A 24,696-nucleotide genomic window follows, 5' to 3' on the forward strand; every position below is an offset into this window, starting at 1 on the left:
TTTGTTTAATGTATTTGTGTGCGTTTTTAAGGCCACAAACTTGGAGTACCGCCCCGCTCCCCCCCCCATTTCTTACCATCACTATTGGCGTTGTTATTTAGCGAGCTTCTCTCTCGCTTCCCCTTATCGCAAGAAATTTGACGCATGATAATCACATCTATGAAGCTGGCCGCTGTCATGGTGGTCTTACCGAGTGCTCGGAGCTCCTGTTCCTGTACTGAAAAGGGTTTACTCTTTTCTCTACTGGGCTGCTGCTCACTCGCCGGAACTGCATGCAGCGACTGGTCCAGGGGTGCGTGATGCTGAGGCTGGCTTTTCCCCTGTCCTCTGCTATACGGGTGGGTCGAGCCTGGCCCGGAGGAGGGCAAAGTCCTGGGCTCCATGGCTTTAATGGGCGAAGGTGACTGTTCTAGGCCTGCCCCAGAGGGCAGCTTTGAGGGGAATAGGTGGTTGTCAGTCTGAGGTCGTTCTGTTTTGGCATCTTGGACCCTGGAGGCCTCCTTCTGTATGTGGGCTGTTTCCATCATGGATGTGTAGCTATCCATGCCACTGACGGAGCTGCGCATGGATGACGCCGAGGAGTAGCCCGAAGAGCGAACTGGTGATGTGGTGGTGGTAGAGGCGGAGGATCTGAAGAGCAGAAGGCAAAATCAGAGGCCTGCTGGGGGGCGGGGAGGACAATATCTCATATTCCACCATGCCACCTGCACTGTCTAAATCTATATGTGGCTATTATTGTTATCGTTTCTTTCCACAGAGAACAAGCCAACCGTCTCCAGCGGCTACCTTCTTTTCTATGAATGTGGCCAGCTACAATATGAACCTACCTGGATATGATCCTACCCATACCCAACCATCAACATCGTAAGCCCTCCTCCAAGGGAGGTCCAGAGGATGGTGACAAGAGAGAGGGCCTTCTCGGTGGTGGCTCCCCAATTCTGGAATGCTCTCCCCGGCAAGGCCTGCCTGGCACCAACATTGTCATTTATGGAGTGGTTATATTTTAATGGATAATTCTTGTAGCTGTTTGAAATTTTGTATGTTTTAATTTGTAAGTTGCCTTGAGTCTTTTTTTAGAAAGGCAACTAAGAAATCTAAACAACAGCAACAACAATAATCATGATGAGCTCCAAGTCTGAGATGGTGGCACCTACTTGACCCATGGAGAGCTAAGAACCAAAGGGTCATCTAGTTCAGCAACCTGTTTGGAATAGCAGCCAGAGAGATGCACAATTGGAGCATGAAGGAGATCACTTTCTTTGTTGTTTCGTCCCTGGCAACTGGTAGCTAAATTGAACCTCTGTGTGTCATGTGGTTCAATTTAGCTATTATGGGCTGATAGCTATTTTGTCTGTCCTGAACCTCCTGCTGATTGGCTTTACTGACAGACCCTTGGCATCACTACTAGGAGAAAGAGAGGAAATTCTCCCTCTCTCCCCACCATCCCTCATTTTTCAATCATGGCACTTGGATTATAGAACTGAAACCTGCTGCCCTCCCCACCTCTGTCTCCTGACCTTTAGGCAAATGGTGATGGCACTTTTATTTCACCAGACCTTTGAGTTTTACTCCTGCTATGTTGAGGTGTCATCTGGTTTTGTTTTTATGCTCTCATCTATGGTATTTATTGTTGTTTTATGTAAGATTTGCATTTTAATTGTTGCTGTAAGCTGCCTTGGAGGCCTTTTAGGTTGGAAGGCAGCATATAAGTGTTTCAAATAAATACATTTTATATGCCTCTATCACACCCTCACCATCTTAGACATGACACAATCACTGCCTGTGAAACCACTCTCTGCAAGGCAATAAGCAGCCATGTGCATGTTGGGATCTATGTCCTTGACTTACGTTTAGTGCACTGGCAAAATGAGCAAGGTAATTTTACTCCCTCCACCCCACCCCAGACACTCAGAGGTCTGTTAATACATCAAGACTTATGACATACCGCAAAACGGAGGGGGCAAGGCACTCAGAGGAGACCATCTTCATATTTGTATTGTGCAATACGCTGGGGCGCTGTTGGACGTTCTCCTGGGTGCGGGGCGAGACGGGGGAGTGTTTGTGGTTGTGAGAGTGTGCTGACGAACGGCCACTACTCTGTTCTGTGCCTGCCATAAAACATGGAAGAAGCTTCATGAAAAATATGCGATGGAAAATGTAGAAGGGAGAACAACTGGGAAGGGAGAAACAAGTTATGGAGCGCCTCTGCGAGGCACCTCAGCTTCCCCCCTAGGACCCTTAAAGCAAACTCAGCCAACCTGGTCGCCAGATGGGGGCATGCTCCACATTGGTGGTGGTTGCTAAGACTGATTTCTTGCGCTCCTTTTCGCGTTCTCGCTCCTGCTCCCGTTCGGAAACCGAAGGTCCCGTCTGCTTGGTCAAGTGTGTGGGGGCTCCTGTGAAGAGATGACTTTTTTTTTTTACATGCGAGTGTAGAAACATGGCAGCCTGGATATGCTCAGGAAGCTCATTTTTCTCTTTCCTCCTTCTGTAGCCTTTATTTTAAAATGGACAGGAAGTAACCACAAACACCTTTTCCAGCAGGAAGGGAGTGAGGAACTTGTGGGCCTCTTGCCCACTGCCCTTGGGCGCCAGCAGTGCAGGTGGTCAGGGGGCAGTACTGCAGCCCGGTGACTCAGAGGCTGTGGGGAGACATCAGGGGCCAGTGGTGTTTCCCCAGGACCCATAAAACCTCTGATTCTGGGCTGACTCCTCAGTCAGAGCAACCTGTCTCTTGATAAAGGCAAAGTGAAGATGGCCAGTGACCTGCTCCCCTGCTGACCAGCTCACCACTTTCCCAGTATGCCTGCCTGCACACTGCTTTGACTCACTTTGCTTTGCTTCCCCCAGTCCATGTAATCTGGTGACCAACAGGCTTCTGTCTGCCTGACTCAGTGATGGTGCTTCCAGACTACCACCCTCAACAGGATCTCTCATGCTCTCAGAACATGTACATTTCTTTTGCATACCCATCTATTGTGGCTTCTTATCTTCCCGCCCCCTCCTTCCCTCGAGCTTCTTGCCTGTCTAGGCTGTGCACTTCCTTGCCATGGATTTGTAAAAATGCACCCAAGTAGTTTAGGTTCTGCATTGTAAATCAGCCTACCTGGGGAGAGAGGGGAGCTGCTGTGTCGGCTACTGAAAGGCTGGGGGGCACTGTGGATGTACGTGATGCGGTCCATGGAGGCGGCGGAACTGCCAGGGGTGGGGGGCACAAGCACAGGCAAGTGTGGCACTTGAGACAGGTCGATTATTCCTGCTGGGATAACCAGGGAAAAGGCAGACGGTTAGGAGAAGTAGCGCTGGGGGAAGCACAGAAGTAATGGGGTGGCACCCTCTCCTAGCGGGCCAAGACACTGCAGTGTGTATTGTATGCTGGATATGTTTCCCCCCGGTGTTTCTGTATGCGCCATGCCTGCTGCAATTTTCAGGTAGCCCATTCTCCTTATGGTAGCAAGGTCCACCCCATCCCATGATATTCCATCTCCTGAAAGGCAAGGCCTGCTGTCCAAATAACCTGCAGCTTGCTCAGAATTTATGGCAGGCCAAAGAGGAGGCACATCAACACAGAGGGATCATACGGGGAGAACTTGACACGCGCCAGCTGCACTGCACATAATCTGGCAGATCAGCTGTGGACAGGAAAAAGGGGAAGTCCAAGGCAAGTGGGTTGTATGCTGCTGAAGGCTTCTACATAATGCAAACGCTTGCTTCCCTATGCCATCGGAATTACTGGTGCAATGAAAAGGTATCAGCTATTCAGAGCCCTAGCTGTCTGCATCCACCTGTCCATGCAATGCCACAACGTGGCAGCTGATCAAGTCCTTCAAGGGCCATTAAACTAGCAGCCTTCACTGAGACTGTTAATGCTGCCTGTGGCGATCCAAAATGCCTGGAACGTGCTCCATGTTCTAGAAGAAGGATGCCTTCCTAGTCCTAACATCACAGAGTATCCCACAACACCTTGAAGACCAACTACTGAATTGTGGCAGAAGCATTTACAATCCAGAGCCCAATTTGTCCTGCCTCCGATCGAGTCTGGTCCATGACAGCTCACGCTGTAATAAACATGCCAGACTTTGAAGCTGGTGCAGAAGACGGTTGCTTCATTTGGGCTACAACAGGCTGACGTGGAGCACCCCTCTGGAACCTGCCCAACAGTCCCAAACATCACCCCCATCTGCCCTCGGGACTTCCCTCTGTGCCCCTCTAGTGACAGTATGTTTTCCGGACCTGCTGCATAGTTGAGGGCCAGGGAGGGCTCTCGTGGAGACAGGCCACGGAGCAGGTCTGCCCTCTGGGCCATTGCAGTGGCGGTTGCAGCATTGTGGTGCATCTGCTGGGAGGTGATGTAGTCGTTGATGATGGTCTGCCTGTTCTCCATGGCGGCGGTGTCTGGGTAGCCACGGATGAGGTACGGTGGGTAGAGATGGGGGTACGTCGGGCTTGGAGCAAGGTGCCTTGGCAGGTAATAAGCGGCTGCTGGACAGAGCACAGACAAGGAAATAAGGTTGCCTTTTCACATGCAAGGGGGTTTTCTTCAGTGGAGTTTGGCTCAAGGGAAAAGCTGTGGATCAGGGCACATGGACCCAACTATCCTCTTGCTAGATCTTTCCTACTCTCAGTTTTTTGCATCTCTGCATAAGTTGCCCTGACCAAATACTTCTCTCCCCTCCTTACTTCTGGCCACCCCTGGTTCTTGATGTAACTTTCCTATACATGCGAGCTCAGAGGATAACTTTAAAAAGCCATCGTATTATATCTGAATGGGCTCTAGCATCTCCCAGTGTTTTCTGTCTCTTTTCACTGTCTATGAAATTGCTATAAACAATTAAACTGTCCATATTCTTAAACATCAACCCTACCCAACCTGCGTGGCGAGATTAAGCTACACAAAACACTGTCTGATTAACCCGATGTATTCCAGTCGCAGCGACGGTTTTATTTCTGCCGTTTTCCAAACCAGTTTCACCTGCTTCCAGAGGGATTCCTCTGGGGATGGTGGCAGGATCGAAGGCCAATGGAATGTGTCCCCTGTAGAGGTCCATCCCACTCACTCCCCGGAGCAGGTGCTCGTATGGAGAGATGGGGTGATGGTGGTCCGCGAGGGCAGCACGGGGAGACGTGGAGCCGGTGATTTCCCTTGGTGTCGGGGTGACCTTTCTGTCCTGAGACACCGGCTTTCCAGAAGTGATGCTTCCTGCCAAAGCAGAAACAATGGGTAAGAACAGCAGATGCAGAAACATCACCGTGATCGTGGTCCATTCTAAGACAAGCGCTTCCTGTGCTGTTGTCACAGTGCTTTGAAACCTGTGGCGAATACTATCCTTTAGAAATAGTCAGTATTTCCAAAGAAGTCTTTAGTTCCTTTGAAAGCCCCTCCCCCCGCACCCCAGTACACTCAATGCTAAATTACATCCTTGGAATTTAACACATGTTTAAAGAAGAAAAGAAATGGGAGATCTCGAGGAGCCTTGGCTGTAATCTCCCATGCAATCTTGCTTGCAGAATGTTAGCCATATGTGTACATTACAGAAACACCAGCCAGGAGAATCTTCTGTTCTTCGAAATGAGCGAGATGCTTTGCTCAACAAACACGACAATTCTCTTGGGGGGGGGGGAACCCCACACACCAGTGGACACCATGGCCAGCATAGCAGGGAGAAAGCTTGCAAATCTTTTTCAGATGGATTGGTCATGATCAGAAGAACAACTAGGCAGACAAGGCAATGTTTCTCAATCTGTCGAAGCAGATTATCCAACAGGCAGAGAGTGTCCTCGCTCTGGGTTTAGAGAAGGATCCTGTAATCCAACTTCTGGAAAAGGGGGGTTGGAGCTGACACGCCACCTTTGGGACAATGCCAGTGTTGGCACTGAGAAGCCGCCGTGGAGAGGCCAACAGCTCCTTCCTCTTAAAAGCTACCGGGGTGGTGCCCAGAGCGTAATGAACTGGGATCTGGGTCCTGGCGGCGCGTCTCAAAAGCATACTTGGAAAAAGCCCTCAGCCCCAGCAAGCCGCATCTACAGCTTTAGGAGGAGCTTCACCCACCTTCGTGCTGCCTGGGGGTTGGCTCCCTCGTGGACACCGGGGACCCTCGGTGCAAGTGGCTGCCGAAAGCGGCCTGGTGGTCCTCATAGGCCAGAGGGCTGTGGCGAGGCTTCCCCGGCTCAGGCACAATCACAGGGGCTCCCCTGGTGATGGAGCCGCCAGTGTTTGCCACCGGGCTGGGCCTGCTTTTCAAACTTTCCTCGTAAGCTCTTTCCAGAGTCCTTGGGTCTTGCATGACCTCCAGAGGATGCATGGGATGAAAAGTCCTACCCGGGCTTCCGATAATGGATCGGACGTCATGCTTTTTGGCACTTGCTGAACCGTTGCTGTCATATTTCAGCGGGGTACCCTGGGGGGACAAGGTGGGAAACAGAGAGGAAGGTCAACAAGCTGGCAGAAAAAGGGCAGCATCACAGGAGGTCACAACCAGCCTTCTGAGGATGCCACTGGCATACTAGGCTCAGCTGGGATAGCAGAAAAAATATCAGTTCATTTATTTCCAAACTTAATGCCCGTTTCCACATTTGCTGAGCCTGTATGAAAGGCCTGATCACAGGGAGATACAATAGCTGCTTCTTTTGAACACTTGGCCCTAGTAGCTTTCAAACTTTTCACCTTCTGGGGACTCTTCTCCCCTGCTGTCACTGCCAGGGAACCTCTGCTCTCTTGTCGCATTGCAGAAGATTCTGGGGCATGTTCTAGGGAGCGTGCTCAGGTTCCATTGACACATTGTACCAAACCACAGTTAAAGAAACTGCTCTGGTTTGATATATTTGAACTGGCAAAGCATGGTTTGTGATGGGCCAGCAAACCCAAAATCAGAAACCATGTTTTGAAATTGGGGTGCAAAGCAAGGTTTGGTGCAATCAGGATGTGTGAATCGACACCCATAGTTATGTCAATGGTTCCACTACTAAAGGCCACTGCAGAAAAACAGACAAGCAACTGCAAACCCTCAGTACATTTGGAAGCACAAACCATGGCTTGGGTTCTTAACTAAGTACAAACTGTAATCTGGTGTGATGTCTGCACTGAATCTTAGTTCATATGGAGAATGGACCAAACCAGTGGGGCCTGATGAACCTAAAGCACATTCAACATTTTTCCTGCAGCTACACATTGCAGGTGAAAGTGGGCAAGCTGGCTTTCAAGAAAGCTCATCCACCATGACTGTCTTTCCCATTGAGAAACCTTGATAAACTTTCGAGGAACCTGAGAGGTCCCTGAACCACCTGATTTGCACTCACTAATATGTTTATTGATCTTTAGCTGTTACTAGAAGTAAACTGGACCCTTAGTATTAAAAAGAGCAGCCATCCACTGAGGGCAAACAGGGCACAACATGTGAATGGTGGCGAGATGGACCATAGGGATGTACGAAAATTTCATTTCTGCTCACAAAACACTTGAACAAGCCGTTTGCAACCCCAAACATGAATGTGAATGTGTGCGCATTGTCGGAGAAAATGTTTGCATGTTTCCAAACTTATGAACCCATTTGAAAAATGTGCATTCTTCATGCTTTGCTGAATGGGGAAAAGTGCACATTTTGGGTGTGCACCTTTTAAAATGCGCATTTTCCCTACTGAAAATGCACGTTTTTCCTGACTGAGGAAGAAAAAAAGACGCTCGTGTTTAGGACCACAAACGAGGTGAATTGAGCTTTGAGGAGGAATTCCAAGAACCTCAATGAGCATAATTTGTTTGTCCATCCCTGACTGAATGCTAAGCAAAATCAGAGATCCCTTGGGCTGGAACACAGAGTGCCCCTCCCTCATGAAATGAGGACGAGCAACCAGCTCCTTATCCGTCAGAGACAGCACACCCCAAAATGTGGCATGAGGGAAGGTGATGATTCACCCTCAAGGAATATCCACATATCTACCTCCTCTCTCCATGGGAACAAGGCAGACTGCAAACAGCCTATCACCAGAACCCCCAGCATAGCTGCTATGGAAACGGTCCAAATATTTTACCAGCCCACAAGAGGGGACACGAGCCAAGCGCTGACTCATCATTTTGTGAATCTGGATCCATCTGGGTATTATTTCCTTGGAAACACAGTCAGAGGCTCAACTAGGAGGGACTGAGAGAAGAAACCTGGATTCAAATCCCTCTGCAGCCATACATCTCACTTGGTGGCCTTGGAACAAGTCAGTGGCCCGTTTTGAACATAATGCCAAACCACAGTTGAGCGCTGTGCGAATGAGCCTTCGCAATCCTTGGCCTCATGTGCTTCCCCCAGCCTATTCCTCCCTCTGGTGTGATCACAAAGAGATTGGAAGCATCTGTTTCCTGGTTTAAACTAACCACAGTTGTTACATCAAACTGGGCTAAGCTGTGATTAGTTAAACTATGGCTTACTGAAACAAATGGTCTAACCAAGGCTTCTGATCGTTGCTAGTTTCAATAAGTCATAGTTTAAACTACCAGCAGTTCCCAGTTTGGATTTAACCACAAACTGTGGTTAGTTTAAACCAGGAAGCGGATGGTTGCCAATCTCCTCCTTGTGGCCATTGCATCATCGTTGCATTTTGCAACCAAAGTAAAGAGCTAAAACAAAACAGAGTTCCATGAGCTCCAATTGCAGGAGCTCCTAAAGGGAGCAAGACACCTGTAGCTGAACCCCCTCTGCCACAAACAGTGTAGATGATACCTGGGTAATAGAGCCTTCCTTTACAGGCCTGCTCATCAGAGAGACATCAGGTGTGCGCCTCAACTCCTCCCGGGGGATCTCATGGATTGATCTTCCAGCTTCTTTCACAGTGGCAACGAGGCCTTCGTGAACCGCTTTCATTTTCAAAGGGGTGAGGCTGTCGTGAGGCCTGACCTTGTAGGCCTCAGGTAAGTCCCTGGGTGGCGTGTTTTCCCTCTTGAGCTGTTTAGCTTCTCTTCTGAGGTAGTCTTCAGGGGCCTCCACGTAGGATCGAGGGATTCCTAGAGGCACACATCAAGAGAGAGAATCCATCAAAGCCCAGTTTACAGAAAGGTGTAAACTCCTGCCACTCTCTTCCCTATCCCTCCAGAGAAAAGTGACATGACTTCCAATGTAGTTTATTCAGTTCCTCTGCAGAAATTACTGAGCTTCAAAATCAGAGACCAAAGCTCAGCCCTGGGCAGCAAGCACAAAACTGAATTTGCAGCTCTGGAATGCTAACAAGCCATGACATTTTCTAGACATAACTTAATAATGCAGCCTAAAGACTGATGCCATTTTATAGCCTCTTTCAAGCCAACAGAATTGATTTGATTCACATTACAGGTCAGACTGTAGTGAGGCAAGTCATGGGATTACTTTTTCCCCCAGCCAAACTGAAGCTTGCCTTTTCAGTGTGTCTTCACATGACAGGGACTGAGAACAAGATCTGTCCCACGTTACTCTCACTTGTTGACACCAGAGTCATAGCTGCCTGAACCTGAAAGCCCCAAGTTGGGACCCTGCCCCATCCTGGGAGGAAGAGGAAACGTGTGGGGCAGGGGTGGGTGGGCTTGCAACTGTAAGTGTCTGGCAAATTCCTCACCTTCCTGAAGCTAGCTATGAAGACATCACCTCCATCTAAAAGCCAGAAGGACAAGACTAAGTGATGGACTAGTTGGCTGTCACAGGAGGGGTGGATTTGCGTCATGGGCAGCCTATTGCCTACTGCAGTCCAACGCAGTGCAGGCTGGTGGCTCCGATGGCAGTGGGACAGTGGATCTGCTCTGGGTTTCAGTCAGAACTGAAACTCAAAGCGGACTTGCCGCCCCACTTACATCGGAGCCACCAGCCTGCACTGGTCCAACACATCTACAGGGCACTGGGTATGGGGAAGGCTGTCCTACCGCTTAACTCAAGAGTTGCAACAACAGTGAACAACTACAAAAATAGGACTGGAAGTGAGATCTTGGCGTGACACAGACTGCCAAGTTCCACACTCAGATTAGACTTCCGCTCTCCCACTGCTGCACCTCTGCTATGGTTACCTTGTGTGATAGAACCCCGGATATGATGTGGGTCTTTTAAGTTGAGGGGACTGTGCCTGTCTGGAGGGATGGCCCGGCCCATTAGACCTAGAGTGCAAAAGAAGAAAGTTATAATATTTCAAGACACATCCTTTTTTGTCTACCCCACAAACCGAACTTTTTTGTGAGGCTTCAGTAACCAGAAAGCCTGAGCGCAGAAACAAAATGAAAGACCTTCCCTTTCTCACTCATTTCCACCTAGCATGTTTCCTGGAGGATTCCAGCATGTTTGGATTCCAAATGCTGCTATGGAATAAGTGTACCTTTACAAAGTCTTTTAAAGAATTCATTCTGATTGTCTTTCTTCCCTATCGTAGGGTTCAACGCTCCTGATAGAAAGAAGTGGGCTATAGTGCCCATTTCACATTTTTGCTGAACTATAATTTAAAAATAGCATCTTGTTCCCTTTTATCACTCAAACTTACTCTCTGTTTCAACTCTCGGCAATATTGTTTCTTCCTGCCTCATAATCTCATGTCATTCTTAAGTACATGAAGGTACCCAGAACTGAAGAGCTGCACAGAGGCACTGAGTGAAGAAAACTGGGGCCCCTTCCACACCGCATTCAACAGCATGGTAGCCTCTTCTACAATGTGGAATCTTAGACAGTGAGGGAGTGTGTGTGAATAACGTAGCCATGTGAGAGCAGGGCTGAATGCACGAGCCTTCCACACTCCCATAACATCCTCCCTCCCAATGGGCCATCAACTGATGGGAAAAGCTCACATAAATGCTCCTGGCCATACAATTATGTATGGACCCCTCTGCCAATTCAATGAGAAATAGAAAATATTTGTGAATTCTGGCCTGACAGATTAAATTAAGTTCCTCAGTCTTTTTGGAGCCTGGACGAAGGAAATAAGTAACTCAACTCCTACTGAGACATTATCCTTTGAGTCTCAGGGGAAGCAGATTTCTCTTGAGGGTGAATGAAGCACCCTACAGTGTGTCCCTAGTTTGATGGGTGTGGGCTTATGGGCAAATAGTAACCAAACATTCTCAGGGCAGCTCATGTGATAAAGCAAGTTAAAAAGAGGTTAAAAACAACAAAGGTAATACAAAAAGTTCTGCGCCCAATTGCTTCATGGGGGGATGTGTGTGTGTGTGTGTGTGTGTGAGAGAGAGAGAGAGAGAGAGAGTAACAGCTCGGGAGGCAAGGGTTAACTCTCCACTCCCAGAGCACTGCGACCCACCTACTGCCATATCCATCAAACTCGTGTGGCAATTAGGCTTAGACAACAATATTATATTATGCAACTGGAAGCTTTTTGCTAAGCCTTGTGATGAAGGGACTAGTAGTTACTGTCCTGTGAGCTGATGGGAGTTTGAAAAAGAAGTCTAAATGGAACAAGACCGGCTTGGCTTTTCAAATGATCCCAAACAACAGCACTAGAAGAGGGGGCCCTGCTCTACAGTGTACTTGACATTATGGTTAAATCGGCCTCATGTAAGAGAATGGCTGAGGCCAGCTATGAATCTCTTGCTAACCAGAAAGGAGAAAATCTAGAGAGAGTGAGATGTCTGTACTCTCCCTCTTTTTGTCTTTTGGAGGCAAGCCATCTAAGAGAAGAGGAGGAGCTTCCAAGGAAAGAAAAAGAAACAGGCAATTAGGTCTCTTCACCAGCATGTGACTGCGTACAAAGATGTCTGTGAACTCCCCACCTTCTATGCTAGCAGAAGACAGCTCACGCCCAGACAAACCCCGAGGGACTCTCCCTTCCATCATGTCGTAGGTCCGCTTGGTGCCGGTGGTCTCATGTGGGGCTCCAGTGTTTCTGTTATTCTCTTTGGGGCACTGTGCAGCAGCAACTCCACCTGGAGGAGGATTAAAAAAAAAAGACAGAGGAAGAGACACAGGAATGTCAGGCAGGGAGTCTACAGGGTTGGTGCTCACTCTTCATGCGCAAGGCAGGACTTTGATGAATGGCTCAGGCCCATCCCAAGGAACATCTCCGAGGCCTCAGTCCAACATAACTCCGCAGCCTTTGTAAACATTACAGCTTGAGCTGATTCCCAGGAACCAAGTCATGCTTTTTCCTCCCAACGTGCAATTCCAAATTTGGTGGCCTCGTGCTTGGTGCCAGCCCCCAACCTCCCCCACTGCCTGACCGCGACCAGCGAGGCACTGAGAGCCAAATTCCGGCCTGGCAGGCAGAGCTGAAATTTGTCTTCCAAGCATCACCTTTGGCTTCATACCTAGAATGTACCCCCCCTTTTTTCCTTGGGGCATTCTTTTAAGCCCCCCCCCCCCGCCTTGCTCCCAGCAATCAAAGAAAAACAACAACAACAAAGGCAACACAGGAAACCTCTCTGCACCAAACTGAACGTTAAGGGGAAACTTGCATTTTCCTCCTCTTAATCTGAACTAACAGATGGGCTAAAAATGCTCCAAGCTTAAAAAGCTGAAAGATGAAACCTGAGGAGGAAAAAAGCAGAACAAAGCAAAAGATCTACAAAGTCAGGGGCCAGGGCAGGGAACACGTTGTGCAGCCAAAGACCAGAATGATATGGAGACATCTGCTGCATCCCCTATCCAAACCTCAAGTGAATTTTCATGGGGAATCTTATCTCCGTGTCAATCCCGAACTCTGTGCTTCACTTCTTTGAGGCCAATTCACACAACCATTCTTATTTATGGATGTTCAGATTTGATACCACACACAGTATTACTGCTGTTGCTGATCTTAAGAGTGGCGGCAACCCCGCCCAAGCCACAAAAGCGATTTCAAAAACTGCTCCCAAGTGTAAAAGAAGCTGCTTGGAGCACACACAGGGCATAGTAACATGTGCACACCAGAGGAAGAGTCTTCAGCAGCTCCTGAGGTAAATGGCTCTTTAAATCTGGAGGGGCTTCAATGGTTGTAGGAGGAGGCCGCTGCTGAGAGGGGAAACTCACAAAATGACCCCACTGCCAGCCTGGATAGTGTGCACAGGTGACTCTCAGTCATGGCCTATGTTAAGAACATCAGAAGAGTCCTGCTGGATCAGGCCAAGGGTCCATCTGGTCTAGCATCCTGTTCACACAGTGGCCAACCAGCTGTCGACCAGGAACCCACAAGCAGGGGATGAGTGCATCACTTTGCTCCTCTCGTTTGCTCCTTTCAGGAGGACATGAACTGATCGCAGGTCCTGAACCTGCCACCGGAGGGATGCTAGGATAAGATACAGGTTAGCACCGCCCAGCTCTGGCTGAAGACAGGAACAACAAAGAAGCCTGGCAGGAACACCCTTCCCAGCCATAGGCCAGAGCAATGAGTCACGTGGAACCGCTCCTTTAAAACTTCCAGGTCAGGCTTCCTCCTTGCGCTCAGGATTAAACTGCCTTTGCTGTGGCCTTCCCTGGGACAGCCCCCCTCCCTCAATTTGCCTGCCTTCTCCTCTCTCCACCCAAGCAACCTGATGGCAGAGGGGTCCAATAGTAAGCTACTTGGGGACAGAAAAGAGGCATTTCTCTTCCTTGCCATTCCGCCTGATTTTTTATAGCAGGGGTGCAGAAACTCAGGGCCGTGGGCTGTATCTGAGCCACCTGGGGTCCCGTTCCTGCCCTCTGGGGTTTCCCAGGCAGCCGCACCACCTTCACCTGGCCTCCCCTTCCCCCCTGACCGTTTCAAAGTTTTCTGGCTTTTGCACTGTTTGTTCCCCATTCTCAAACAAACGTCTCCTAAGGCTTTGTTACTGGCAGTAAGCGCTTTAAGCTAAAATGTGCTGGCATTTTGGCCCTGTCCTGCCCACCACTGCAATGTTCCATCATGTAACTCCTTTGCTGAGGGAACTGCACTGGCTGCCTATTCGCTTACCAGGCCAGGTTTACGGTTTTAGTACTAGTGTAAAAAGCCCTAAACAACTTGGGACCAGGATACCTGAGACAGAGAACACCCTCTCCCCTCTCAACCTGCCCGGTCACTGAGGTCATTGGAGGCCTTGCTCCTGGTGGTTCCACATGGACCCATGGCCCGACTGGAGTCCACCAGGAGAAGAGCCTTCAGCGTGGTGGCCCCCTTCATTTAGAATTCCCTGCCCCTAGAGGTCAGGCAGGCACCAACACTGCATTGTTTCCAGCGCCTACTGACAACAGCACTGTTCCAGGACGCATTCTTTAACTGACCAGTTACGGTTTGTATTGGCACTGTGTTTTTAAACAAGTGTAATTTTAATGGGTTTTAATCTTTTTTATTCTTTTACTGTTTTATTTCTTGTGTTCACCACTCTGTAATCTGTTCTAGATATGGAGCGGTAAATAAATATTGTAAATAAATAAAATAAATAAATGTGGACCTCGAGAGCCTCTTGGCTGAAGGAGGTTCAACACACCTGTTTTATGGGGTCAAATCATGCAGGCAGTGTTCAGAAGGGAGCCGGGAGAGTTTTGAGGCACATGGTGCGTGAGTGTGCGCGTATAAAATTACTGCATCCTGTCGTTGAGGAACATCTGCTCCAAACAGTGTCTAGTGCAAGGAAGAGTGCTGCACTCCGCCCACCAACCCCAGCACGCTTACAGCAAAGGGGAACAAAAGAGAAAGAAAAGGATTCTGTAAACATTTCTCTTCCTCACAGAAGAACCATTAGCAATAAGAATAACCAATCTTGTGCCATTCAGCTCACAGACGCTGCAAGATTTTGCCTCATTAGAGCTCTTTTATTGGCAAGTATCATCATGGCATCGATGTGTTGACGATGTATGTGTGTCCTCCCCTCCCCCTGCCCCCAACTTCTTCCTGCCTACCAGAACTCATCATCACAGATTTATTTTCAAACTGTTCCCTTCCTGGATTTGATACCGCCCATGGCTGAAATTCCAGAGAGAATTTTAAATTCCAATTCATTCTTTTAAAAAAATTCCAACCAAGGTTTGCTTTCTCTGCATGGTGGGTGGTCAGTGCAAAAACCCACCGATTGGAAAAAAATGCCCCAAACTGTTATTCAGTAGTGTTGACTCTGCCAAGTGTCAGAAGGGGCTATTGAGGCCATCGAGTCCAACCCCCGATCAGTATAGGAATCCAGTTTAAAGCATCCCTGATAGATGGCTGTCCAGTCTCTGCTTGAATACCTCCAGCGACAGAGGGCCCACCACCTCTCTAGGCAGCGGGTTCCATTGTCTGACTGCTCTGCCTGTTATGAAGTTTCTCCTGATGTTTAACTGAAATCTGCCTTACTGTAACTTAAGCCCGTTTTTTTGTGTCCCACAGTCTTGGATGATAGAGAACAGACTGTGGTCCTCTTCTGTGTGACAACCCTTTAGGTACATGAAAAGTGCTGTCATATACCACCACCTCTCAGTCTTCTCTTCTCAAGGCTAAACACAGAGATAACATTATCTTCCAGATAACTCTTGGCCATGTCTCTTTGTTCAACATCTGCTGTCTAGGGAAAATTTAAAAGCAGGCATATAAGAGGAGAAAATGTATCTGACTGCTCAAAAAGGGTATTTATTTGTTTTTAAAAATGCATAAAAACACCCTTCATCCACTAGGGATCTCAGGGGGTGGACAACGTTATGCTTGGACAGGCCATTTTTTGTGTCAATCCAGGGTACTTTAAGACAGGGCTGAAAAATACAAGTTGTCTAAAATTTTAATTGTAGCCCCTGAATTTTCAGGCTTTAAGAACATAGGTCCATCTAGTCCTGCACCCTGTTCACACAGGGGCCAACCAGCTGCCCACAGGAAACCCACAAGCAGGACATGACTGCTACAGTGCCCTCCCGCCCATGTTTCCCAGCAACAGGTGTACATAGGCACACTGCCTCTGATACTGGAGAGGTAGCATAGAGCCATCAGGACCAGTAGGCATTGATGGCCTTATCTTCCATTTCCTCCCACTGGGGAAATGGCTCCAGAACCCCCCAATCTGCTATCTTCACTAAGCAGCTCCAAACAGATAGTGTGGGGTGACTCTATAAGCCAGGGTACCTCCTGCTCAGCATACACACAAGCTCACCTGACCCCATCGGTTGGCACTGTCTCACTGAACCCAGTGGGCTGTGGCAAGACAAGGGACAGTTCTTACAAGTGCCCTTCAGCTTGCACTACTAACAGAGTGGAGCACAGAGTAAGTAATGTTGTTTGGCTGGGAACTCACCTGCTTTTAAATTAGGCAATTAGTAGTTTTAGGGATTCACACACAAATAAACGAACTATGCCAGCACTTTGTGGGAGGGCCACACAGCCATCATTAGGATTCCTGGTTACATAGGAAGCTGCGCTATACTGAGTCAGGCCCTTGGCCCCTCTAGGCCATATTTCAGACACTGACTGGCAGCAGCGGCTCTCCAGGGTTTCAGGCAGGAGCATTCCTGGAGATGCAAGAGACTGACCTTCTGCACGCAAAGCAGGCGCTCTTACCGCTGAGCTGCGCTGCTGCTCTTCGTCATCGTCATCATCTCTACGCCACCCAGTTTGGTGGTCTGCTTATTATTCACAAGGTAACAAAATACAGAATAACATTTCAATATACAAAATGTAAAACAATTTAAACAGCTAAACTCAATTTCAATTTCCCTAGGTAGAGCTCAGGAAGCAGCTCAGGACGGACCTCTCCCCTTCCTCCATGAGCGTACAGGAAATGCCTAAAAGCAGACCCCTCCTCGCAACAGCCAGCACAGCAGTGCCTTCCTAAGGGCCTGGCTCTGGTTCTGTAGCAAAGACAAGCTGAGGAAAAAATGGTAATGAGAACAAACAGCGTCCTTTCAAAGGGATGCTGCTTAACCCACAGGAGTGATGCAGCTGCTGATTTGTGAGAAAGTTTCAGAAGAGCATATGAGGGCATCACAGATTAGGATCTGGATCTTATTCACCCCTCAACCGTACTCGGAACATGGGTGACGCAGCCTGGTAAAATGGATATTCATGCAGTCACCACTGCATCCTTGCTGCTCATCTTGCCATGGTGCACAGACAGACAAGGTGTTCAATTAAGCAGTGTCACCAATTTGCATATTCAATAGCCCTACAGCTCACGTCATTAGGCCCAAAATACAGTGGACGAGTTTTGTTCTGTTGGCCGTGACTTCAGCCACCCGGAGTGATCAAGAGACAATCCACTTTACCAATCCTGAGGTGATTAAGATGTTGGCTGAAGTGGATCTATGCTGAGTTTGGGACGTGTATCCATCCCAAACGTTTTAGCACAGCCTTGAAAAGAAGTGCACAAAAAGTCAATAACCCATCATATTTTACATTAGGTCATTTGCCTGTTTAAAATGAATTATACCTTGCTTTAAAAAACCCTCGCCAGAATGGCTCTCCATGGCAGCTCACAGTATGATCAAATTATGCATTCTAATAAAATCAATTAGCAAAAAAGATAAAGTGGGTGGGTGGGGAAGTAACTACAAAAGCAACAATTCCAGCAGCATCTACAGAAGGGAGAAGGACAAAAACCAGTCAAGTGTCACCAAACACCTGGGGAAATAAGGTTACTGTGAATTGGCACTGTATGACTGCCACTGTAGGTACAATGTAGCTACGTTCATGCAGATGAATAAGGCCAAGGAGAGAGTTCCACAGCTGAGGTGCCACCACAGAGAAGACCTATATGCCATGGCTAACCTGCCCTGCTTCTGAAGGCAGAAAAATAAGAAAGGCCTCAGTAGATACAGGCAGGTGTAAGGTGCCCAGGAACTCATGCCAAGGCCCAGGCACTTTCCTCCTTGTGCCTCCAGGGAAGCTCTCTGGCAGAGGGAGCTATTGGTCTGGCCTTCACTGTACTGCAGTGCCGCCCATATAATGGCCAGACAGGAGTACCGCTCCATCAGCCTGGCCAGAACAGGCAATCTGGGGAGCTCATAAGACCCTGAACTGTTGCTTCAGTCTGACCAATATGTCACTAAGGATGCAATCCTATGCAAGTTTAGACAGAATAAAGTCCTACAACTCCTAGCATGCCCCAGCCAGCATGGCTGGCTGGGGCATGCTGAGAGTTGTAGGATTTTTTCTGTCTAAACTTGCATAGGATTGCGCCCTAAGAGTATTATGGCACCATGGTTTCCATTTATTTCCTGTGTTGAAGCTCTTCAAACTTTTGATCAAATTCCAACCAGGTACAGTTGCCTATATTTTTTCTGACTAAGACACACACGCACGCTTGCGCACGCACACTCGTGCACCCTCCTTTTATATGCCATATAACTTGTATTTTCATTCTTTCATTAGATATTGAGCTCCTACTTAGGCTGTTTTACTGGAGATGTTCCACAAACGTATTGGTAATAGATTAAGAAGTATAATTAGTGAATGTCTTTGTTTCTTTAGTGATCTTGCTATATTATTATACATGTTCTTTTTTGTCACCTTCATTTTTAAAACTCCATTTCAAAGGAAAAGAAAATTTCATGACAGAAAAAACTAAGAGTAACTTATACAGACTCTGGTGCCTTCCTTGCCTCAGTCCCTTTCCTTTGGACTGCCGCCTTTTGGAACCTCTCCCTCTGCCTGATCTCTGTTCTGGCCACCTGTTCTGGAACTTGACTTCAGCCTGACCTGGACTACATACTTGCCTCTGGCCCTTCCCAACGACTGCCTGCAGGCCTGATCCCACAGGGCCCTGACCACAGGCGTGTATGGGAGCAAGTGCTTCTTCCTCGCTTGAAGCCTTCCCTGTGGGCGCTGGGGAGCATGAGCCCAGACAAAGCAGAGAGGAATCCTGACTCACCATCATAGGTCAGGACGTGTCCCTTTTTCCCCTCATAAATGACGTGTCCCTTGGGCAAGGCATCATCTCTCACTTTCTCCGTTCTGCTGGGGCTGTCTTCTCCGATTATCCTGGTAATGGTTCCTTTGTACAGCACTTCAGCTGGGGTGCCCTTGGAAAGAGACCAAGATCCGTATTTAACAGTATCACAAGCAATTAAGGCAGAAGCAAAGCGCGCATACGCACGCGCACACAGATACACTCTGTTCCAAGAGACAGGCTGAACAAAGGAGAGCGAGAACAGGCATACACCATCCCGGAACTCTGCTTCCTGTCATAACCAATAGCAAGCTACGTACAGCTTAATTATTGAAGAGCGCAATAATTATGAACTGAGTTTTGGCAAGGGCTGGGGGTGGGGGAAGAGGTATGTGTGTCATCTTAAGGTTGCTGGGAAGAAATGGGCTGAGTGGAAACGTGGACTACAGACCAAGTGCGAGCCTCATACCTGCTGCATGGTGGAAGGTGAAACTGAAACGGATGCAAACACATCCATAGGCACACCGCACCTCCCTTTCAGCCCCATCAATTTCCTGACAGCGCTTTGTTGCTCTTTGCAAATGAATTCTCCAGGTTTGTTTGAGCCTTCCGCCTCCCCCAAACCCCATACTGAACTTCTGCATTGCAGAAAGGGACCACTGGGTTTCTGCATTTGTCTTACAAGTATACTAGTCTGCGTTTCAAAAAAATCAGGGAGGCATTAGTTCTACTTGGGACACACACCTGGATTTGTTAATGCAAATGACTCTTAAAAGAACATAAGAAGCTGTGTTATAGTGACTCAGACCATTGGCCCATCTATGTCAGTATTGTCTACTTTAGCTCACAGCAGTTCTTTGAGATCCTTTTATCTGGAGTTTCTGGAAATCAAATCTGGAACATTTTGCAACACAGCATGTGGTCTATGACAGAACTATAGCCCCATCCCCAGAAATCTAGCAGGGGTTTGCCCTGAGTGCTCAACCTCTGGATAATGGGCCCAGAGCTATGTCACTCTGCTGGACCACAGGTAGGGATGTTTGAGAATTTTGTTTCAGTTTGCAAATCATTCGAAAATGCACTGTTCGCAATACCGAATGTGAATGAGAGCGCATTTTCTCCAAAAATGTTTGCAAATTCCCAAACTTGCCTTCACGTTTGAAAAATGTGTACTTGAAAAATGCACACCTTTCTAACAATACACACCTTTCTGACAATGCACACCTTTCTCAAATTACTCAAATTTCTTAAAATGCACACATTTTACATCACCCACACTTTAGTCTATGGGGGAAAATTTGTGCAATTTGCGCAGAGTCGCTACCTGCTAGAAGCCCTAAAGTTGACTCATGATCAGGGATATCAAAAGAGCTATTAAAAGGATTAAAAAAAAAACAAAAAACCTTTAACTTTCAATACACCCTTAAGGACAAAGAAAGAACTCTAATCTGTGTTACTTATTGTAAGGAATTGGAGAGGATCACTCCCTGGATGTTTGTGAATTTCTCAAGGGAACCTGTCTGGCTGCTGTTGCTGAGTAGACTACTGAGCTAGCGGGACAGTCACTTAATAAAAAGTTTATGCTCTTACTAGGAACTGATGGCTCAGTGCAGCGGTGCGGTGGAAGGAATGGAGATGGGGATCAAGTGAACAAGGTCCAGCCAAGGCATAAGGAAGACACAGAACCACGAAGGACGTTTGAAGAGCAACCAAGTGCAAGAATTTCAGGATGTAACATGGGGGCACCGCCACTGTTACACATCACCTAAGGCTGGGCTGAGATTCCCCTTTTAATGCAAACAGAGTGCAGTGTCTAAATGGGAGGCACCAATGCACCCCTTCCAAAACCTTAACTGTTAGCCTTGACAGCTGGACTCAAAACCTTCTGTGCTGGCTTTCTACAGCTTCTGGTGGACTCCCTGACTGCACTGAACGTGCTCTGGGGGGATCTGAAAACAGCAGCAGCAGCAGCAGATGGCTGTGAAGAACGCAGCTCACCTTCAGCATCTGCCTCCTGCACACTGGGCTCGCGAATGGGTATCAGCTGCTAGTGCCAAGTGGAGAGAAACCACTATCAGCCTTAGGGGCCGGGTGCTGGTCATCCACAGCCCTGCTGCACAGGAAACAGCAACCTGTGCGGAGATCCCACATGCAATAATAATTGCACAGGCGTGCATTTCATTACATGGGCCCATGATGTATATGTACTGGGAAGCCAGGGGTGCAATGGAGGCTTGCACACTCCCAGTAAAATCCACTAGTGTCTGCATAATGACCTCGTTCACTTTCTGCATAGGAATTTTGTAAAATTAAGGTGTTGTTGCAAAAGAGCATTACGTGAAAAGATCAGCAACACCAACAAATTTTTTAAAAGTCTGGGGAGAGGGCTGGCAGGCATCCCAAGCTGGACAGAACTGTTGCAGAATGCCTGGAGGCAGGGAGACAGCTGAGCCCAATCCAGCACTGCAAATGTCATCACTTGGTGATGTCTAGGCTTCCATTAAAGGTTCAGGCAGGGTCAGTTTGGCCCCCCACTCCCCGCTGTTTTTCTGCAATGGCAGGTGGCTCGACCACAGAGAGAGCTTCTCTCCTGTTCTGCCCATCCTTCCAATGTCTGTCTGTAGTCTTCCACCAGAGAATCACCGAGTTTTGAAACAGGATACTGATAAAGAGGATTTAAATGTCAATGCGAATTTCAATGGTTAAGAGCTGGCCTAAGGTAAACAGCTTTAAGAACTGTTTATGCGAATATTAATGCTTAAGGTGCTTACTGAAGATAAACGTGCTAAAGCACTTCAACTGCCAGCGTTTGAGTTGATCTGGATTTAACTTTTTTAACCTGTTAGGTAGATGGAAACAAAAAACTAACTGCAACCAACCAGGATATCATTTACCTGGTGCAATCCAAGACCTCCCAGTGATGGGCCCTCTAGTGGCAGCTGAACCCATATTTATCCTTCCCAGATAGGGGAAAGGAATCCAGAGTGTTTATAAGCAGCTTTAAAGATCTGAACACCGGCCAGTGAAAAATCCCTAAGGGAAACGGATTCTCTCTGCTCAGTTTCCAGATAAAGCAATAACTCAACGGCACAAAGCTATCACCCACTTGGCAGGAATTCTGCTGCTGGAGATGACTGATGGGAGCTGGAACGTGCTGCTGTGTGTGTGTGTGTGTGCGCGCGCGCACTGTCTCACATGTATGCTGTTTGGAAAGACCCAAGAGAGAATGCCTGGAAGATCTCCCGGAAGACCCCAACTCATTTGGCAGCCCACCCTTTTTCTTGATGCACTGATGACTGGGGGCGGGGGGGGGGGGATTTTAAAAAGCCACTAAGCCTAAGCTAGTGGCACTGAAGCTGGAGAGATTAGAAAGCACGGCTCGTTGCCTGCCTTGCTCCTTTTGCATTTCCTCGTAGACTCTGGGTCACTCCTCGTGCTCATAAAACATGGGGTGATCCAGGGGCATGCGGAGGTTTGTTAGGAGATATTAACCATTACAAGCCCCTTTCACGTTTTTGTGCCTCCTCAAATTTTCAGCAAAGCCTTCCAGTAAATTAGGGAGAGGGTGGATCAAGTTACACGTAATTTATCATCATTTGTGCTGCTTAATTTGTACCTCTTCAGAACATGAATCAAGACTGAAGGGATAATTTAAAAAGCCAAGACACAGCTGTGCTCACCTAAGTCGCAGTACGGTTTAAAATTCTAACATGGGGAAAGATACATTCACATGTGCGCTTCCAAGAAAGAGCCTTTCCTGTAGTATCTTGTTATTCGTTATTATATATGTGTGTGTAACCTGCCTTGGGTAGGCAGGTTAGAATTTATTGATTTATTTTAGGCATTTATATATTGCTGTATAACCGAGTTCTCAGGACAACTTACAATAAGACTGTGATTTGAGCCACTCCCTCTAGGAGCGAATCTACTTCCATTTTCTTCCATGACATCTCAGCTGACGATCAGTGGGGAGCAACTTCATCCTATACCTACTTTGAGCATACGTTTTTGCCACAAGAGGAGAAAGTTGCACCAAGTATCCCAAGCACAACTTCCAGACAAAAAAAGGTGTTTCCAAAGCTTATGGAGAAGGTATGGCAAAATGTTGCTATGAGAACAGTTGTGCATGCCCCTATTAATGCTACTACTGCTACTAGAATTTCGTACTTGCCTTTCTCTTTAAAAAGACCAAGGTGACTTATACAATTATTAAAACATATAAAATATACCAAACATAATTTTTTTTAAAAAACCCAAAACATCAGTATGCACCATAATAAAAACCCATCACATGCCTCCAAATGCCAGGGAGTAGAGGAACACCTTGACCCGGCACCAAAAAAGATGACAACGTTACACCAGGCAGGGCTCACTGGAGACAGCATTCCACAGCAGAGGGCCACCACTGAGAAGGCCCCCTCCCTTGTTGCCATCGTCTGAACCTCCCTTGGAGGAGGCACTTTTGAGGAGGGTCTCAGAAGCTGATAATAGTAAACGGGGAGGTTCTTAATGAAGAAAACCTGCAAAGCACACTGAGATATGTTCACCTCCTGCTCCTATGCCCTACTGCAAGGCTACTGCCTTGGAGGCAAGCACTGCACTCCATTACGGCAGCGGTTCCCTAACTTTGTACATTCAGGGAATCCGCTCCACATCAATGTCAACCAAGGAATTCCCATGTGAAGTACAGCACACTTCCAGGCCGCTTGTGCAAAGTAACCTCTTTGCACGAGTTCAGACTGTGCTCATGTACGCATCCAGCACTCCCTGCACCCACCTACGGCAGGGGGAAAAGGATAATGGTGGCTAAGCTGTCTTCCAGGGAAGCCCGCCTGCTATTACTGCTCTTGTCAATGAAGAACGTCTAATCAGTTTTCAACAAACGCAGTTTGAAAAACCAGAGCACATAAGATACCTACATGCGTGATGGACCCTCGATATGTGATGGGAGAGTCTGACGGCGGCCGTGTGCTAGGGATGCCTTTTGTAATGCTTCCTCCAGACAATGCGCCCAAGGAGGTACCTGCAGGAAACAACAAAATCAGAAAGGCTGCAAGCCTGGAGGGGTCTGGTCACTGCAAGCAAAGGCGCTGACAGGGCAATGCCTGTTCCGCAGCCATGAGCAGCTGCCTGCTTGCTTCAGGGGCATTCCTGGAGACGCTTAATGTAGGAGGCTAGAGGTTAGGAACATAGGAAGCTGCCTTATACCAGGTCAGACTTCTTGTCCACCTAGCCCAGTATTTTCAGCTTGGTTTTTTTACATTGTTGTCATGGCTTTTAAGGTTGTTTTTTAATGTCTTACTATGTTGTTTTTCTGATTATGGTTTTAATTTTCTGTCGTTCTTGTAAACTGCCTTGGTCAGCTTCAGAAAGGCAGTAGAGAAATGCAGTAAACAAACAGAATAAATATTCCTATGCTAATTTGCAGCGGCTCTCCAGGGTCTCAGGTACAGGGACTTTCCCATCACCTGCTACCTGATACTTTTTTAACAGGAGGCTGCAGGGACTGAGACTGGGGCCTTCTGCACGTAGTGTAGGCGACTCTGCCACTGAGCTACAGTCCCCCTCTCCTGTTTGAACTCTTCCCAGGGGACAAGACAAGCAGGGTGCTTTGGCCCACGGGCCTCAGGGCTGGCACAATTTCACAAGCAGTGCAAGCAGTTTCTTGGGGTGGGAAGGGCTATGGGGACATTAAAGAAATGGTGCGCCCCAGGAACCTGCACCATGTTTCCAAAGATGCTGGGACACAGCTCTTGGATCGTGCGCAGCTGCTGCTGACTTGAGAGAGCTGCGCTGCAGTGCCCTCCGTTGTGCCACAAGGGATCCCTCAGGCATGAACCTCTCAGACTGTGCGGCTCAACGGCCTTACCCCGAAGGACAGAGCTCTCCTGCGATGTCTGCACAACCAAGTTTTCAGGCTGACCAGCCTGGCTCCTTGGAGAGAGCTGCTCTTGCTTCACCCCGGGGAAAGGCACTGG

General features: G+C 48.0%; 1 protein-coding gene across 25 annotated transcripts in view; it reads right to left on the minus strand.

Moving 5' to 3' along the window:
- Positions 1-24,696, minus strand: part of NCOR2 (nuclear receptor corepressor 2) — a 414,582-nt gene that overhangs the window by 15,422 nt on the left and 374,464 nt on the right. For 20 of the 25 annotated variants that reach the window (XM_084819282.1, XM_084819284.1, XM_084819296.1 and 17 more), the window contains 13 exons: positions 24,588-24,692; positions 23,638-23,741; positions 18,701-18,851; positions 11,714-11,866; positions 10,013-10,099; positions 8,706-8,986; positions 6,050-6,398; positions 4,973-5,200; positions 4,234-4,482; positions 3,107-3,259; positions 2,259-2,396; positions 1,946-2,108; positions 77-630 (listed from right to left, as the gene is read on the minus strand). In XM_084819282.1, coding sequence (XP_084675408.1) covers positions 77-630; positions 1,946-2,108; positions 2,259-2,396; positions 3,107-3,259; positions 4,234-4,482; positions 4,973-5,200; positions 6,050-6,398; positions 8,706-8,986; positions 10,013-10,099; positions 11,714-11,866; positions 18,701-18,851; positions 23,638-23,741; positions 24,588-24,692 — 2,715 coding nt within the window. The remainder of the gene's footprint in view (positions 1-76; positions 631-1,945; positions 2,109-2,258; positions 2,397-3,106; positions 3,260-4,233; positions 4,483-4,972; positions 5,201-6,049; positions 6,399-8,705; positions 8,987-10,012; positions 10,100-11,713; positions 11,867-18,700; positions 18,852-23,637; positions 23,742-24,587; positions 24,693-24,696) is intronic. The other 5 variants (XM_084819295.1, XM_084819289.1, XM_084819300.1 and 2 more) reach the window with 5 other exon arrangements.

Source organism: Heloderma suspectum, chromosome 13 (assembly GCF_057233095.1).
Source record: "Heloderma suspectum isolate Gila_16-S chromosome 13, 16-S_ref, whole genome shotgun sequence".
Lineage (NCBI taxonomy): Eukaryota > Metazoa > Chordata > Lepidosauria > Squamata > Helodermatidae > Heloderma > Heloderma suspectum.